Source organism: Nilaparvata lugens, chromosome 2 (assembly GCF_014356525.2).
Source record: "Nilaparvata lugens isolate BPH chromosome 2, ASM1435652v1, whole genome shotgun sequence".
NCBI classification, from domain to species: Eukaryota; Metazoa; Arthropoda; class Insecta; order Hemiptera; family Delphacidae; genus Nilaparvata; species Nilaparvata lugens.
Genome location: NC_052505.1, coordinates 12,811,847 through 12,830,357, shown reverse-complemented (window position 1 = coordinate 12,830,357; position 18,511 = coordinate 12,811,847). Strand labels below are relative to the sequence as shown.

The 18,511-nt window shown below is 35.7% G+C and overlaps 1 protein-coding gene across 1 annotated transcript in view; it reads right to left on the bottom strand.

Annotated features, from left to right (window-relative positions):
• Positions 1–18,511, bottom strand: part of LOC111056813 — a 271,910-nt gene that overhangs the window by 130,421 nt on the left and 122,978 nt on the right. Inside the window, exon 2 of the mRNA XM_022344223.2 lies at positions 1,898–2,171. Coding sequence (XP_022199915.2) covers positions 1,898–2,132 — 235 coding nt within the window. The 5' untranslated portion in view covers positions 2,133–2,171. The remainder of the gene's footprint in view (positions 1–1,897; positions 2,172–18,511) is intronic.

Genomic DNA, 18,511 nt, shown 5'->3' with positions numbered 1-18,511 from the left:
TGAGAAGAAAAAGCAAGAACGCAATAGGAGTAGTTGAACACCATTCCGATTATCTGTTGCTTACGAACTTGGAAATATTGAGAGAACTTTCTGCTCCAATATGAGTCAAGCTGAATCTCAGCTTCCGTTAAGACGAAGATTATCTGGTTAAGCTTATTAACAAACTTGGAGAGTATCAAGTAGCTCTGAACTCTCAGAATCAATCGCTAGAGGAATCACATGTTGAGCTCTTTCGAGCTGAAAAATGGCTCATCTTCGAACGGCTTATAGTATTACTGCAAACTGATCAGCACGTGCTTCAAAATTGTTGGCAGCTCCTTCCAAGATTGAATTCCATTTCAGCTTACAGGTCAATTGGCTGACTGTTTTTCTCTGTGAAGTTGTAAACGTTGAACTTCAATAGTCAAGTGGATGATCAATGTCTACTCGAATGTTAGCTGATCAATGGAATAAGATGACGGAATTTTCTTGCCCCCACAATAAGATATACTTCATTTTTAAGATGTAATGAACTATTATTATTATAAACGGTTCTTCCAAGAACAACTGATGTTGAGAAAGATATGTTGGTAACGGGAGCCGATTAGTCTATATTAGTGTTCAGTTGTTAGGGGACCAATAGTCCTTCGCTCAAGTTCTTTCTTGGAATGCGTTTGAAATTTCGGTTCTGTACATTTGTCCAGTCATTATAGACATAAGAAAGGGGGTGTGCTTGCAATTCATATTGTAGTTCTGATTTTTTAATATATTATTTGGATATATGAGAGAAGACCAGAACCATTTTTTTTTCATTCGAAGTTTCCCTGTAATAGATACAGAATGCCCCAAAAACCTAGTATTTTCGGTTCATTTCCCAGTTCTCAGCTATTTCTGCTAAATCCAGTTCATCGGACTGGAAAATTCGCTCCCGCCTTTTTTCAGATCACAAAATGTCAAATGGAATGGAATCATTTGGAGCTCTCTATCTCCAATGAGTATCGAGTTACAATTTTTCAAAAATGAGTAGAATTTTAAGGAAAAATCAAATTTGATGAATTTAAGTTTTAAATCAACAATATATTTCGATTGTCACCATTAGAAAGTATAACTCAGAATCTCTTTGGGCGTGATTCTGTGCTCCGCAACTTGAGACTAGGTAGAGCGTTCTATCTCATATACATTTCCAGGTACACATGATAACAATGATCTTTGGAGTTCGGAAAACACCTAATTGTCAACTTTAACAATCATCACTACCTCCATTGTCATCACATTGACATCTCGCACAATGATATAAATTCATAAGATCATGTTAAATCAGAATCATTCGTTGGATGCACTCAATTATGTCAGAATTTACTAGTGTAGGCGCGCATAAGGACATCTCAAGGATTAAAATTTCAAACACTTATAACTTTCGCCAAAATGATCGGATCTCCTCGTACTGCATCTCATTCTTTTTTAGCTTGTCAAGGCGGTTTAAATTGATGTTTCATAAGTCAAACTCGTTGGAGTGTACTTCAACCCATATTTCCATGCACAAAAAATGACTAATTTCCATATTCAAAGTTGCGTAGGTATAAGTTTTCTCTGACATGATATTACTATGTGAAGGTACTGTATCTATATACTATGTGATGATATCTTCATCATATATTAGAATATAAGCACAGCAGCGTATATACCCAGTACAGCTTAGAATCAACCGCAAAACAATATTTTTGTAGAAAAAAGTACAGCAGTGCAAGTTTACTGTATTGCACAGTATTAACCGCGAGTTGTGTATGTGGAAATGTGGACTACCGCTCATCAAGCAGTGCTCAGTTGAGTCGAAGCCACACAGCCGGCTTGCCACACAGTTTTGGGTCAAAACAAACGTGCAAATCAATTACTGAGTAGGTAAGGGTGGTGATCGTACCTCGTTCGGCCAGTGACGTCATCACGACGAGGTGCACCAGTATGGCGATAGCCAGGAGCGACAGTGTCCAGGAGATGGGTCGGCTGCAGTGTGCCATCTCGTCACTCCTGTCCGTTGATGTTGATGATGATGATGATGCTGTTGTTGATGGTGGTTGAGGGGTGGTGGAGAGACAACGACTGCGGCTTGTGCTAACTGCCGGTGACCGCTGCAGCCAGGTCGGAACGGCAAACATGTCATCTACATGCTTCGGCTACATATCCGTGCCTGCTATCTGCAATCAGAACGGGAAACACGTTTCAGTAACTATGATAAACTTCAATCAATGGTTGAAGATGGATTATCAATATCTGCTATCTGTAATCAAAACAGGAACAATGTGTCAGTAATGATGATGATCAATAGTTGAAGATAGATAATAATCAATAGTTTCTATAATAGTTGATGGTAGGAATGGAATTCACATTTTTACTCGTTCAAGGGTAGTTGAAATCAGGAAAGGTGTTTACTACCTAGTCCAGTCAACGAAAGATTATAGAGGGAAAAGTTTGAAACGCAATTTTTGACCCCGCAGCTCTTCAAGCTCTCTTCAAAGTGACTTTTTTATTCTTTGAAAGGTTACTGATCAATTATTATGAACGTGAATCTTGTAGTATACACCGAATCCTCATAGCACTGTTACCTCTCAATGTAAGAATTCAAGTTATGATAAAGAAAGTGTAGCCTATTCGTTGAACAATAGGCATGCTTTGCTATCTACTAGAAATTCACAATGATAATCTATTATTCAATGACATATGATTCAAAGAAGAATTTCTATAAATAATGACCATTCATTCTGTCCTATTATGCTTATAATTATGATAAATATCGAATATGGATTATAAATACAGTGAAATCTCTCTTAACGGACACCTCCAAATAACGGACATCTCTCGATAATGGACAAATTTTTATTCCTCGCCATTTCTCCATAAGAGACTCTCTCAATAACGGTTAACGGACACTTGAAAGGGAAAATTTTGTGAAAAACGGACACCAAAAAAGCGGTGAAATTTGAAAGAGCTCTTATAAGAACGAATGATAATAACACCGAATAACGGATGTGAATACAGTATGTACAGTATTATACAGTACTATGTACTGCATAGAGTTCTATTTATATAATGCATTCATTTAAAGCCACTTCACGCATCAAGGGAAAAAAGGAAGAAAGTCAGTAATGTATTGAAGTTACAACAACAGATTCTGTTGATGAAAACATTGCTTTACAGAGGTAAGGAAAACTAGAAGATTTTTATGTGAAGGCTTTGAACAAAAGAACATTTTCAACTGTGATGAGACTGGTCTATTTTCTAGAGCTTCACCGGACAAAACTATGTGTTTGAATGGTGAAAATGGGGAAAATTTCTAAGGAAAGATTAACGGTTCTGTTGACTGTAAACATAATAGGTGGATTTGGAGAGCCATTTATAATAGGGAAAGCTGCCAAAACAAGATGTTTCAAGGGGTCAATTGAATGTTCAATGGCATTCTAATAAACGAGTCATACCTTTCGATTTCATAGAAAGATGAAGAGGCAAAATAGAATAGTGTGTTTATTTTTCTTAACAGTTCTCCAAGCTTACAAGGTCATCTTTTTAAATAATAGTGAAAGATACTCACTATGACTTTGTTATGGTCGGGGTTACCTTCTCTCTATCAAAAAGTAGATGAACACAAGTTCTCAATAGCGGACAACTCTGTATAGCGAGTATACATTTTACTAATCCCCAGAGGTGTCCGCTATTGGGAGATTTCACTGTATTTGATTCCAAAGGTGAATTAGGGTTGGTTTAATTATTAGGACATTGGATCCACTTGCCGGTAGAAGCCAAGTCTTGCAGAGCAACAGCTATAGATCTGATTCCAACAGTTTTGGGCTTTGAGCCTGTTGTTCTTTTCCCAATCATTCATAGTTCAGAATGATATTGAATCTATCAATGTATAAATAAATTAATTATACTAAATAAATGAATGAATATGAGTTTATAATAATATACGTCGCTCTTTTCTGAAACCTCATGAATCTTAAGACAAAAATCTGGTGTGGCGCACTCACACAACTTTCCTTGCCGTTATGAAAATTGATCACCTGACGCTAGTGTTCCCGCGCATCTCAAGTCTACTATTCAAAGATTTGAGCCAGCTAGTGACAGGGCAATAACGCTGGAGACACACATGAGGTCTGCTATCTCTTCATAGTGAATGATTTAATAGAATCAACAGTAATTTGCAATTGAATAATCACATTTTCTCAAATTTAAAGCTTATTTTCAATTTTAGGTGAAAATGTTACTGAACATTAATTGTAGAGATATTCATGCTCAATCTACTCCACTTGACTTTTTTTTGTTTCAATTGTATCTGAAGCCTGATAATTGGGAATCTATCTGCATTGATGGGGCGGAGCTCCTGAAATTTTTACAGATATGGGACTTGTGGCAGTTGAGCAATAGAGCTTATCGATGACTATTTTAGGTATGAATTTGATCAAAATCGTTGGAGCCGTTTCCGAGAAAATCACGAAAAACCCTGTTTTTGACAACATTTTCGCCATTTTAGCCGCCATCTTGAATTGCATTTGATCGAAATTGTTCGTGTCGGATCCTTATAGTGATAGGACCTTAAGTTCCAAATTTCAAGTCATTCCGTTAATTGGGAGATGAGATATCGTGTACACAGACGCACATACACTCATACACACACACACACACACACATACAGACCAATACCCAAAAACCAGTTTTTTGGACTCCTCAGGGGACCTTGAAACGTATAGAAATTAATAAATTGGGGTACCTTAATTTTTTTCGGAAAGCAATACTTTCCTTACCTAGGGCAAGGAAAGTAAAAACTCATTGAATTATCACCATTCCGGTTCTCCTAATACCTAAACAAGCTAACTTATTTGTTGATTTATGGGTACAAATTGTAACTTGAGAAAATCCTATATGAAAATAGCTGAGGAGGGATATAAGTCCTTCTACTATCCGTTATTGTTCCATCTCTGTGAATCTCTCTGAACGAGATCCGTTCATAACAAGAGCTCTCGTATTCAAATTCAAATAGTAGTGGCTCTTGTCAATTTTGTTGCATCATGGTCCCAATCCCGTTGAGTGGAAAGAGAGAGAGAGAGAGAGAGAGAGAGAGAGAGAGAGAGAGAGAGAGAGAGAGAGAGTGTGTTTCTTAGTGAATGCGTCCATGGTAGGTGATTGTTGGCTGGAAGAGAAATAAGCTCAATTAGGGTTGGTTAATTATTAGGGAACCACTGGATCCACTTGCCGGTAGAAGCCAAGTCTTGTAGAGCAACAGCTATAGATCTTCTCAGTCGCACTGCAACATTGTAGCGGCATTTGTAGGTTAGGTCAAGCTACAACAACTGAGTAAAAGTTTTTATTCAGATCATAAGTCAACTGGAAGATGTTGATAAACTGTGGAGAAGAAGAGTACTTTGGTCTACATATTAGAGGTTCTCAAATTCAAGAGAAGCAGTGATAGATTACTTAATGTTGGCAGGGTCTGGTCGGGTTTTTAAGAGAGGCTTTGGCTTATAGAAAAGAGTTGATAAGGGAATTTAATTTCTGATTCGTAAATAATAAAGTCGTTGATAGTTTGAAAGATTGAGTGTCATTTCAAATTAGTTATTAAAGTTTTTATTTGTCTTTGATCAGTCCAGCCACATTGACGCCCATATTGAACTTGATTAGTGTCATAGTGAGAATGTGTAAGTATTCTGAGCATTTAGTGTGTGAGCATGGTGCTGTGTCTGCAATAAATTTACACTATAAGGACTGTAAACTATTAACCCGGCTGACGGCTTCGGCCAAGCCAAAAGAACTTTTTTACTTTGTCGAAAGAGAACACATTATGTTATTTTAAATTCATTTTTCAAACGAGGTGTTATTGTGAATGAGTTTTCTTTTTCTCTTTTTGTATTATCTGAATCATGTTAATAAAGTTCTATTCTATTCTCAAATTCAGATTTAGTTATTCGTTATGAAACTATTTCTACCCCAATTCCGAATCAAATTACTCTTGACACAGTGTTTGATGAAATTTAAAGATATAATATTAATTTATAATGAAATCATGGAAATGTAGTCAAACATCACGATTTCAATTGGAGAAGAACACCATAGGTGTTGAAGCATGTTGATGTTTCTTTCAAAATTGATACGTGATATTTGACCACATATTTGTGTTGCCATAAGCATTTTTTGACATGACCTGTTGAAGCTGCAGTAGTTCCAACGATGAAATTATTTTTCTCAGTATTTTTTTTGAGCCAATCATGAATCGATCGATTAATCCATTTATTGTTTCCGAGAGAAAAGTCACATTGTTCTTCTGTTGATATTTGGAATTCAAGTATGTGACGATACAAATCGTTCTATAATCTATTCATCAGGAATACCCTCGACTATCACGGTGTATCTATCTAATATTACCACATGAATCCATAGTACAGTACTATTATTCACAGCTATTATTATACACTATTGTAGACCTACTATTATACACAGCATGACACATACATCTTCGAGAATGAATTATCAACTATGGATATTATAGCTCCAGTTGTTAACTTGTCCTCAAGAATTTTGAAATTGACTATCGGGAAAGGTGAGGAGGATTCTTATCGGAAAAAATACTGAATGGACGATACAGACTTATGGAATAGACAGACAATTCTACCGGATAATTCACAATTTGCAAGCTAGATGTACAGATACTGTAAATCAATGAGGTTTTTGTCAGCTGGGATTGGATAATTGAAGGTGCCATTGAAAAATGTTGGAGATATTTACATTTTTCCAACACAGCCGCACTATGAAAACTAATGTTCTCTCATTGGGATAGCTCCAGTATCCTGAAAAAGATATTGATATACACAGTGACTTTCTCACTCCTTCTCCAAATTTTAATGAGAGATTAACTGATTCAATGATCCTTGGAAAGAGAGTGTGATATTTTCAATTCAAAAGTGAAAGGATGAATAATTCTCGTTGAGTATTCCGTGAAATAGCAAAAATTTTGCTCTCCAACCTTTGGGGTTTTATCGGAAAGGTTTGGCTGTGAAAACATTCTCAGAGGTAGGAGCGCCACTCCTTTCTTCTATCAATACAGCTCGATAGGAAAGTAGCTGACTGTGGCATATTATCCAGGAGGTGTTAGGAACCTTTTATCACAAGGGATTAATCCGGGTCATTGGGATACCAAAACATTTCCTGAAGTGATACTCTTTGTCGCTCTAACTATCTACTCCTTGTATGATTATATCTCATGAAATTTTTGTTCATTGAATGGAAAGGATTCAATCAATTATCCTGCAAATAGTTATGAACAGGATATCTGATCTGAAATCGTTTCCTCTCTGTAATTTAAAACTTTGGAAATGGATGAAAGGATATTCGGATGTCCAAAAATTGATGTGTGTGTAACTGGCTTTACAGTTACTGAGTGAACTCAATTTACAAGCAGTGCATTATATTACTTATATGAAGCGTTTTCCTGCTGAAGGAGGAAGCTTTTATCGTGATTTGGGATTATTGTTATTCCAATAATAAGATTACCACTGCAATCAATTCTAATACGTTTTGGCATATTATTCAAATATCTACAGGAAATTGATATTGTAACCAGCTTTTCCTGTTCATGGAATGAGTTGTGTGCTCTCATAGTATCCTCTGTTGAGCAAAATTGAATAGATCTAATCAATCTATTAAGTTACGGAAACACTGCATCACACATAAATCAGCCTGTCATGAAATATGAATATTATTTGTTTTTCCAATAAGTAAGTGAGTCAATGATCATCCATCTCAACCATAATTATAATTGTGAATAACTTGAATGATATACAGATTATCAATTTCCATGTTTGAACTTCATTCCTCCATGTCTGATCAAATTCATTTTCCCTGTTGAATTTTTTTAAGAGTGGCCTAATGTGTTTCAACGACGAAGGATGTGAATATCATTTCCAGTATAACCTGAATGCTAAAACTGCAATTTCATTGTGAAATATAATCATTATCAACTGAATTCATTCTTAATAGAAATACAAAATCCATAATGAACCTTATAATGGATTGGATTAAGATAAATGTCTATAGCTATGTCATAGCTTCCTTGTTTCTGTCTTTTTTAATTCGTCATTTGCTTGTAATTTTGTTACTTTGTCTTACCGTTTGTAAAGATTAAGATAATACCTAGTTTCCGTAATTTTATTTATTCTAATACTTTGAATAAGCTCTATTTTCTTTTCTATTGATATATGTTTGCTGTACCTAGTTGTTCGAACTCACTGCCGGCGCACAAGTAGTTCTTTGCCGGTAGTGCCATTTTGTAAGGTAGAATATTTATTTTATCAATCCGTATCATTCTATGGCAAAATGAATGAATTTGAATGAATATGACTTTTCCCAAGCCAGAGTATCTCTGGTTTCAATGACTCTTACTATTATTGATATTTCGATTATGGAGATGTAACTAGGATCAATTAGAACAACCTTCAAGGTATGCCATCTTGTCTTCCAACAAAGAATAACTGAACCATTGGTATGTAAAGGTGCTCTCTACCTCAGTCCAACAAATTTTAATTATCGTATGAAAGGCGACGATCGTTATCAATGCTTAATGATAACCGTTTTGTGTGAGTGATCTTGTCGGTGTATTGGATTTGGTCTGAACAACTAATCCAATTAGGTTTCGGGCGACTCACCGCATGTATATAGTGAAGTGCAATAGGGATGAATACTGCACAGAACTGTACGTGAGAGACCAGCAAATGATAAACGGAACGATAGCAGCACAATCCACAGAATGGGTGTGGTCCGGGGGGTGGAGTCACCCGCACTGTGACTTAGCAACAAAAGCCGGCCTATTGTCCTCAAATAAATGTAACCTCTGCTTTTTATCTGGCCGATTCAGTGAACAAACCGTGACGATTTGTTCTCTTGAATTCTTGATGCTGTCATTAATAATATCTGTCAGCTACATATCTCGATGAAATATCTGGCGCCGTTACAAATTTACCGGATTCCATTCCACACGCAACTGAGTAAAAGTGAATAAGTGAACGTTGCAACGGTCATTCGCAGTAAAAGCTCTCTCTGTCTCCTCATAATGCCCTCGCTGTTTTTAAGTAGAAAATTTCCCTACAATATCTTGTACTGTGCTGGAGAAATTCATGAATTTAATTTTTCAACTACATCATATAGTGTGTAAACGTCCTAATGTTAGAGCTTGATATCATAAAGCCATGTTTAGTTTACACGAAAGTCGCCAACAGAGTGATTATTTCCCGTCCTTATAAATTATACAAGATTGAACGGAACTTTGCAAACACATGATCTTTGCAGAAACACTCAGTAGTTTACTCTGGCAAGTTATGTTGAATTTGATAGAATTTATAAGGATGGGAAAAACATTCCTTTAACAACTTTGATGTAAACGTGGCTTCAATTTTCAACACACTGGTTGAAAACACTCAACACTAGTAAAAAACTCAGTATTTTACTCTCATTGAGATCCCCAGATATTCATCACAATATAACACGAATATAAAGCATTGTTCCATTTGAATCAATAAGATTGATCAATAATCAATTATTTCACTCAAGAAAAACGATTTGACATTGTTAAACCCACGATTTTATTATAGTAATTCCAGATACTTCATTCGGTTGCATTATCAATAATTTCTAGTAAACTGAAAGCTTAAACACTGAGAAGCAAAATATCACAATGTGTCATTATATTTACAGCACTATTAGTCATCAGCTGCCGACCAATTTTTATTTTGGTTGAGCTGTACTGTCATTGGCCGAGACTAGACACGCCCAAGTACTCCAAATATAGTTGGAAAATTGGAATTTGGCGGTACGGCGCCAGATGTCCAAATCTTTCTGAACAATTTGGTACCATATCCATGACTATCGGTTGGAAAATAGCGTCCGAAACACGCTAGAACGAAGTGCCTGTTTCAGCCCTTTTTCCGAATTATAACATTGCTCTTAAACACTGAGAAGCAAAATATCACAATGTGTCATTATATTTACAACACTAATAGCATAGCCACCTCTAATACAAGGCCGCGGCCTACGATATTGCAACGTCGCAGTGTAGGCCTACAATCTAATACATGATTGGTGAAAAAGATCAGCTGGTATTATTTTAAATCTTTTCCACCAATCATGTATTAGATTCTAGGCCTACACTGCGACGTTGCAATATCGTAGGCCGCGGCCTTGTATTAGAGGAGGCTATGCTAATAGTCATCAGCTGCCGACCAATTTTTATTTTGGTTGAGCTGTACTGTCATTGGCCGAGACTAGACACGCCCAAGTACTCCAAATATAGTGGGAGAAGTGTTGAGTGGGGCTCGTCTATTCTCGGCCAATGGCAGTGGAGCTCAATCTTCATTGGTCTACAGCTAATGGCCAATCGTAGAGCTTCACTGCTCTGTCCAAGTTCATTCTGCTACTCAATGGTTGAGCATCCAGTTTACTAGATATTGAATAAATTTTTAATGGTGAACAATATCTTGATTTCTCAATTAATCTCTTAATAACTAATAGCCCAACAACCGAAACTAGTACTCACGTCAGTCTAATGAATTATCGGTTTTGACAACATGATGAATATCAAATGGTTCACATTCAATATGAATATCTATTTCATCACCTTTATAACAAAGAAAAAACAATATTGAATGGAGAAGACTAAGAAATTGTCAAAAACCACAGATTCATTGATACTTAGAAAGACCGGTTTCGGTTATTACACCGAGCTCTTGTATTTAGTTTTAGTTTATCAGAGATTGACAATGGTGTAATAACCGAAACCGGTCTTTCTAAGTAACAATAAATCTGTGTTTTTTTACAATATTTCTTAGAATTTTCCATTCAATATGAATAATTACTACAATATCAACTTCTCAACTACACAGAAAGTAAAAAAAAAAAAAACAATTCTCTGTTAGAACTTTTCAGGCTTGTACTGAAGCTATTATTTATGTATAGAAACGATTTATTCCAATCAGAGATGATTTTCCAGAGATGCATAAAAATCATTCATTTATTTATCCTCCTGCTCTAATCATATATGACAAATAATATAGTTTAGTAAGTATAAGTTCAATTCTGTTCCTATTCTCTCATTAAAGTTCTAAATTTATATTTGGATATGATTCGCACCCTTCATTTCGATTATGCAGTATTTGAAAGAGTTTGAGACGTGCATCTTCTCATTAATACTCGAAATCTTCCTGAATCCACGAAATTGGGATTTAATGTGTGACATCTTAGTGGATTTCATAAGTATTCCTAACATAATCTATAAAATGAAACTTTAACAAATCGTATCTTTACAGAAATGATTAATTCATTACTCATGTCAGACATGCACGTCATATCAAATCCAATAAAAGTCTAAAATATACTGTTTTTCCATGTAAATTTTCAATTGAGGAATTGTATGTCATGTCAAAAAGGTGAAATACCGCAAACATCAGGTTATTGTCTCCTGCGAGTATCGACCCAGCTATCAACTCACGATTTATGCAGGAATTATGATTGCTCTTTAGCGCTGTTCAGAAGCAAAGTTCATAAATTAATTAAAATCCAATTACTGATGATATACGGGGCCACTAGCCTTACACGAAACAGATGTTTAGCGTGTTCGAACATGGCAAGTTGGGAACGTATATCATTCACGACTGTTGCTAGTTCCGCTATGTTTTGGAATTTCTTGCATAACTCGAATTGACAGTTCTCGTTGGTGTCGCTTGCTAAATGAGACATCGCCAGGCTCGTCGTCCTTCCTCGCATCACTTCCGTACCATGCATCACGAATGAGTTTGACGTGGCTAATTCTGGAAATTTGAATTTATCAACATAATTTCACCTATTGTCATGATTTTTGACTAAGTGACAAACATCATGATCATTTCTAATGTCGAATCAGCAGTTTTCCAGTTAAAGTTGATAGTCAATAATTATATTTTCCACAAGAATACGAATTAATGTGGAATAGCAATGACATAATCTTTCATTTTTTTCATTAGAATTTAATCTAATCTATTATTTCTTTAAACGATTATAATCTTCCATTTCTTTCATTGGATTATCGTAAAATCTACCAGAAACATCGACTTTGGGATAAATCGGTTGAGTTGTACATCCTATCTAAAGTCATCAACAGTGATTCAGATATTTTTCAACGTACATAAAGAAAACTGGAACCGGAATCAATGTATTTACTAGCAGGCAACCCGTACTCCACAAGAGTCTAGTAAAAAACTTGACAAACTGGAAACTTGACCTAATGAGATCTTGAAGAATTTGAAATTGGTCTATAATCATCCTATGTAATTCAAGAATCTATAAGGAAAATTTCAAGTTATAGCCCATACAAAACTACTTTCAAGAATGTTCGATCTACACATGGAAATTACTGAGATATTGCAATTATTCAAATGCTTATGAATCAATTATTATTATTAAACGAAAATCCAAATTGAATTCTGTAATTCACCCCGAAGACTTCTGCTACTGCAAATATTGACAACAGATTAAATAGATAGATGGAAATTCGATGAGCGCTAGTATTCAAAAATATTTGTCAGCCCGGGAACTTATTGTCAATATTTGCAGTAGCAGAAGTCTTCGGGTGAATTACAGCATTTAATTTGGATTTTCGTTTAATAATAATAACGTTTAATCTATTGAATGCGTTTTTTCATTTCCTTCCTATAACTTTTTTTTCAAAAATGAGTTCACCTATCGGAGTTCTTGAATAACAACGGATTTGAAGGTTGAGCTGTTCAGGCTCTGAAAAGTTTCGAGAACTCTCACGATAATTATCGTACTTGACTTTCCAATTCCGTAGCCTATTTGAACTTGGCTACCAATGGACCAGTATGAATAACATGTTGGAATTAGTTTCTCCCAAAGTTACTCTCCAAACTTATTCAGAATATTATGAGCCTCCAGGAGCTTAGTGAAGTTTCCGTTACTACACTTTCACAATTGTTCCACTTGAGCATAATTTCGACCCTTGAAACTGGAATTTTGTTTCGGATCATGAATATGACTTGCCGCAAATCAATTCCAGATACATGATGCTCTCTGGAAAACAACCATAAGAACTAAATAAGAAACAAACCCTGATTGATTGTCTAGATAATAGAATATGATGAGGTTATCCATACTGAATGAAACGACAAGAAATTATGAAACCACAGATCCATTGAAAATTGAGATGATGGTTGTGGTTGTTACACCATTATCAATCTCTTTTAAACAAAACCATAGCCTCCTCTAAGGCTAGCTTCACACGCTTTCGGTTTCATTCGGTTCGGTACGTTTCCGGTTCGGTTCGGTTCGTTACCGAAAACGAATGAGGCTTTCATACATGTCAGGTTTTAATTCGTACGGTTCCAATTAGGTATTTTCTTCCTAAACACAGCTGTGTCTGGATTTTCACAGTTCATGCTTGTATATTTAAATATAACAGCTTGTGTTAAATTGTGATATGTTATTTCTTGAAAAACAAAATTTTTAAATTAATTAAAAATTGTGAATTATTTGAATAGTTTCTTTTTGATTTTGTTAATTTTTGATGTTCAGAGAGATGATTTTTTGAATTGAAAATTTGTTCTTGTTTTGACACATGGTATAAAAACTTCATCTCTTCTCTCCATTGATGAAATCATGTAATATTCGTGGAAAAATAAAAAAAAAAATAATAAAAGAATAAAAATTCTCCCTGAGTTTTAATTTATATCTTTCAATTTTTTTTATCAAACTATTCATTGAGAAAGAAATGTTCCTGTGAACTAACAGAAATGAATTGACCATATGATTTTGACTTGGAAAATTTTGAAACAGATAATCACGATATCAGTTTAAAATAAAAACAAAAAAGGCAAGCGTGTGTAGAAGACTTTGTTTTTCCCGTTTCCCTAGCAACGAATTCGAATATGATGAAACCTATTCGTGTCGAGGGGGCGATCGGTGCTATGCGGTTGCTATTCGGTACCGAATCCAAACCGAATCATCGTTTCACACTTATCGGGATTTGCCGAAAACGAAACGAACCGAAAGTGTGTGAAAGTAGCGTCTTGCCAGCAACGAATTGGAACCTGATGGAATTTATTAGTGTCAAGTGGGCGTTCGGTTCTATACGGTTTCTATTCGGTACCGAATTCAAACCGAATTACCGTTTCACACCTATCGGAATTTGCCGAAAACGAAACGAACCGAATGAATGTGAAACTAGCCTAATACAAGGCCGCGGCCTACGATATTGCAACGTCGCAGTGTAGGCCTATAGTGAGGTCCAGGTTATAATGGCAGTGGATAAAGATAGCTGAACAGCGTTGCCTGTTCTCTGCCTCATATTTCTAAACTGTCAAAAACAGATTTGGCATTGTTGCGGAGCTAGAAAAGGATAGTACTACCTGCTTTGTCGAATGATAGACAAGGATAGCTAAATCAAAGTTAACCAAATACTGTTATTATAACGTGGACCTCACTATAGAATCTAATACATGATTGGCGAAAAGATTAAAACAATCATGTATTAGATTCTAGGCCTACACTGCGACGTTGCAATATCGTAGGCCGCGGCCTTGTATTATAGGTGGCTATGACAAAACCCAAGGTGGAAAGCAGCAGTAATCATACTAATGGTAGAGCACCGTTATTAGTGGATGCCGTAACCTATCAAGGTGAAAGTCTGCTATTGGTCCAGACAAGGAGAATAGGGGAGGGGCTTCTCTAGGTCAATGGCAGACGTTCACCTTGAGAGGTTGCGGAATCCACCAATAACAATGTTCAGCGGTTAGTATGAATACTGTTGCTCTCTAATTCAGTTTTAGTCTTCCAGAGTCTGAGACCCTTCAGTTGTGTAATAACAAAAACCAGTAGCTCGGTTTTTATGGATCTGTGATTGACAATATCCAGTCTTTTCATTAGTAAATCCATCCATTGAATAGACAGTCGAACACTTTTATTTCTTCCAAATAGAAATTAGAGTTATTGGTACAGAATTGCATAATTTAATACTTTTTCACTCAACTTGGAAGTATGATCTCATGCTATCTATCACCGGCTATGTTGGAGAAATCATACGCAATGATGTTTCTTCAATTGAAAATGAATTTATAAGCTTATAAGTATCCACTATTTTGTCTTATGCAAGATGCGTATCATTGAAACCACATAACATCCTCATATCAGTTATCATTTATGTATATCAATCCACATACCAACATTTACGTATGATAGACTTATCAAAGTCAAATGATCACTGATCAGACTCAATGGAATTTTTATCAAAATCAAAAAAATAAGGTCGATTCTTTCCTATCTAATCAACTTGGTACAGGTAGAGATATTATTATTTCTTTTTATTGAGTACAAACACTTCTAGGGTGAAATCGATTCACAATGTGCTCCTCATTTTCACACTGCTTGGGAATTTGCAAAGTAGAAGCTGATCGCAAGTCAGCTCTTATCTGGAAACCAAACAGGATCTACTAAGTGGCTTTCTGGTGGCGTCACGTCGAACTTGCTAGCTGCTCGGAAAGTCGGGCGAAGCCATAATTCATTCATCCTAGAAGTGGAACAGATAGCAGGTTTCAAAGTTTTTTTCGCCGATATCTCCTCAACAACAAAAAGCGTAAGAATCAACTAAGCTGGATAGACACTTTGTAGCGGAATCCAACTTTTGCCAGCCTCGTGCTGAAGAGCCGACAGATTTACGACAGTTGCGGCCAAGTAGCAGCTCTTGTAACTCCCGACAGTTTCCGTCTCATAAAGAGTTAGAACTAACAGTTTCCGTTTCTTGTTACTCCTACTCTCTTCTACTCTATCTCTATTGTATGAGCCCTCGTTTTTGCAAGGATAACTGTGAATAATTAAATACAGTATTACGCATTCTCCACCTGGCTCAAGCTATTTTTTGAATACAAAATCCCATCACTTATCGTGAAACTCATGATTAACATGAAAACCTGGTACCGTAATCAAAACCAGCAAAAACTTTCCAGAATTGTATGAGTGATGACGATGAGATAGAAAATCTAGGAAATTTTGCAGTATTTATCGTTTCAAGAATAGAGCACAAATCGTTCTATAATTATTTTATGAGAGTTTTGCAGTATTTTATTATCGGAGACTAACAAAGTATCTTACTCATCGAAAAATAAATGAATATAAAATTATTGTATAGAGTGAATGATTAAGTTTTAATATCAAGACCTTGAAACATGGAATATTAGTCTTGTCACAATCAAAATTGAACTCGAATGGATGATAAGTTGAAGAATATTGAAAGTTTTGACGATAACCAAGTAATATTTGAAATCAAAATATGTGTCCATTCTTCAATTGTATAAATCACAGTACTGTATTTTAAAAACTGATAAGCAATGTAACCCCATTCAAAACGTTCAAAGCTTCAAGTGAGAATATTTTCTGTCGATTACCGTACTCGAACTAGAAACTTTAATAAAGTAATAATTTCAAGTCAAATGATTGGAAAATGACAGGGAATCAGGGAATAATAATTATATTGAATGAAAAAGACTAAGAGTATGTCAAAAACCACAGATTCATTGATACTTAGAAAGACCGGTTTCGGTTATTACACCATTGTCAATCTCTGATAAACTAAAACTAAATACAAGAGCAGCAGAATTTGTACTCGTAGGCGAGTACTGCTATTGGTCAAGGGCATGAACGCCTGTCATTGGCCCAGCTAGACAATCTCCTCCCACTCAACGGTGTGACAAAATGGCGGCTTAAGCAACAGAATCGCCATGATAAATAATATCCTTTGAAACCGGTCTTCCTAAGTATCAATAAATCTGTGGTTTTTGACAATTTCTTAGTCTTTTTCATTCAATATGAATAATTACCACGATATCAACTTCTCAACTACTCAAAAATAATAATTATCTTAGTTTGTAATTGGTTGGTTGGTTCAGGATGACTACTGGAGTGAAGTGGAAATGGATAATGATAAGTTGGATGAGTTAGACGAAATACGTATTTTCAATATTGATTTGAAAATTTGACTTGGAGGTGAAGTGAATATCGTTGTGAATTCATCCCATCAGTGCTATTTGTAGTATGAACTATCCAATGCTATCAATAAACTAAAATTCTACGGACACACTTTGGGCGAGTGATATTGGAAAACGCCGAACTCAAAAACAGTAGATACTGGATTCAAACAGTAGATACCCATTCGCTTGTGTTGTACTGAACTTTTCATTATGCGGGTCAGTACACCGCAAAAGTTGCACAAAATCAATGGCAGTATGGTTGCCACGTCTTTGGCATTCGGCGTGAAAGTGGGTCACTGTCAAAGTGGTCGTCCGAGGCGCCGACATGAGAAACTTCACCTGCAATTTCCATCAGATCACCTTCCAACTTCAACCCGAATTGAGCTGCATAGTTTCCTCGTTCAAAATAGACAGTGACCGGCTCCGTGAACGTTTTAGTGCACATAACATTGATTTGTAACCTTTACCTCATCTTCAATCTAGTATAAAAGAACGGTGCTTGTACAGAATTCATTCTCTACACAAAATTTTCAGGCGACGCGAAAAAACCATAGTTTTTAATCAATTTTGCTAAGATATTTTGACACTTGTACACTGCAAGTTCACGAAGATCTCTAGGACAGTGCAAGAGCGGTATCTTATGAGCTTTTCTTCATCACATCAAATCATTATCATGTTTTTATCATTATAAAGTAGTCCATATTCTATTTTACCTTCAGTAACCTTATATTTGGAATCTTGACATTAAAATCTGTAAAAAACAATATAGTTCTACAAATAAGTTCTATTGTTCTATTATCTACAAGCGTATATTGTATAATATATAGTACTCCAAATAGCATCATATCACAGGCTATCCTGTCTAAAATCCGTATGATAGTTCCACAATTTGTTCACTCTTATTCTAAATTTTGATCAAATATACATATATTTTCCAAATATACAGTATAGAGTACTTAGGGCAGGGCAGCCACCCTTTGTTGTCATTAATGCAGCAAACTTGGTTCAGTATAGCAAGTATTCATTCAGTGTAGAATCTCATCTTTTAAGACCCTGAACATAATTTACTACCCAATTAAATTGCTTGTCGATAGTATAACGTACACAGTGGCAGTTTTAATTCAATTCAAGGAAAGTATTACACAGTATGGGACTTTGGATTTATTTGAACTATGAAGAGGCGAGCTTACAACTTGAATATCCGAGAAAAATGAATATGATTGTCCATACATCAATCTCTGTATGATAGAGAAAGATTTTATCATGCAGTTATAGTATGAGGAGTAATTATTAGAATTACCCGATTATCTATGATAATAATTATCATGATAATCAACTATAAATAAAGTAGTGATTGGATTGATAAGACACTTGACGAGGAATTCTTGTTTGACTGTAGCTCAAGCAAACAAGTATTAGGTGTTAGCATTCCTCTTGAAACGTCGTGTAACCTTCATTAACAGCATCACGTTTTTTCTCCTCCATCCCTGCTC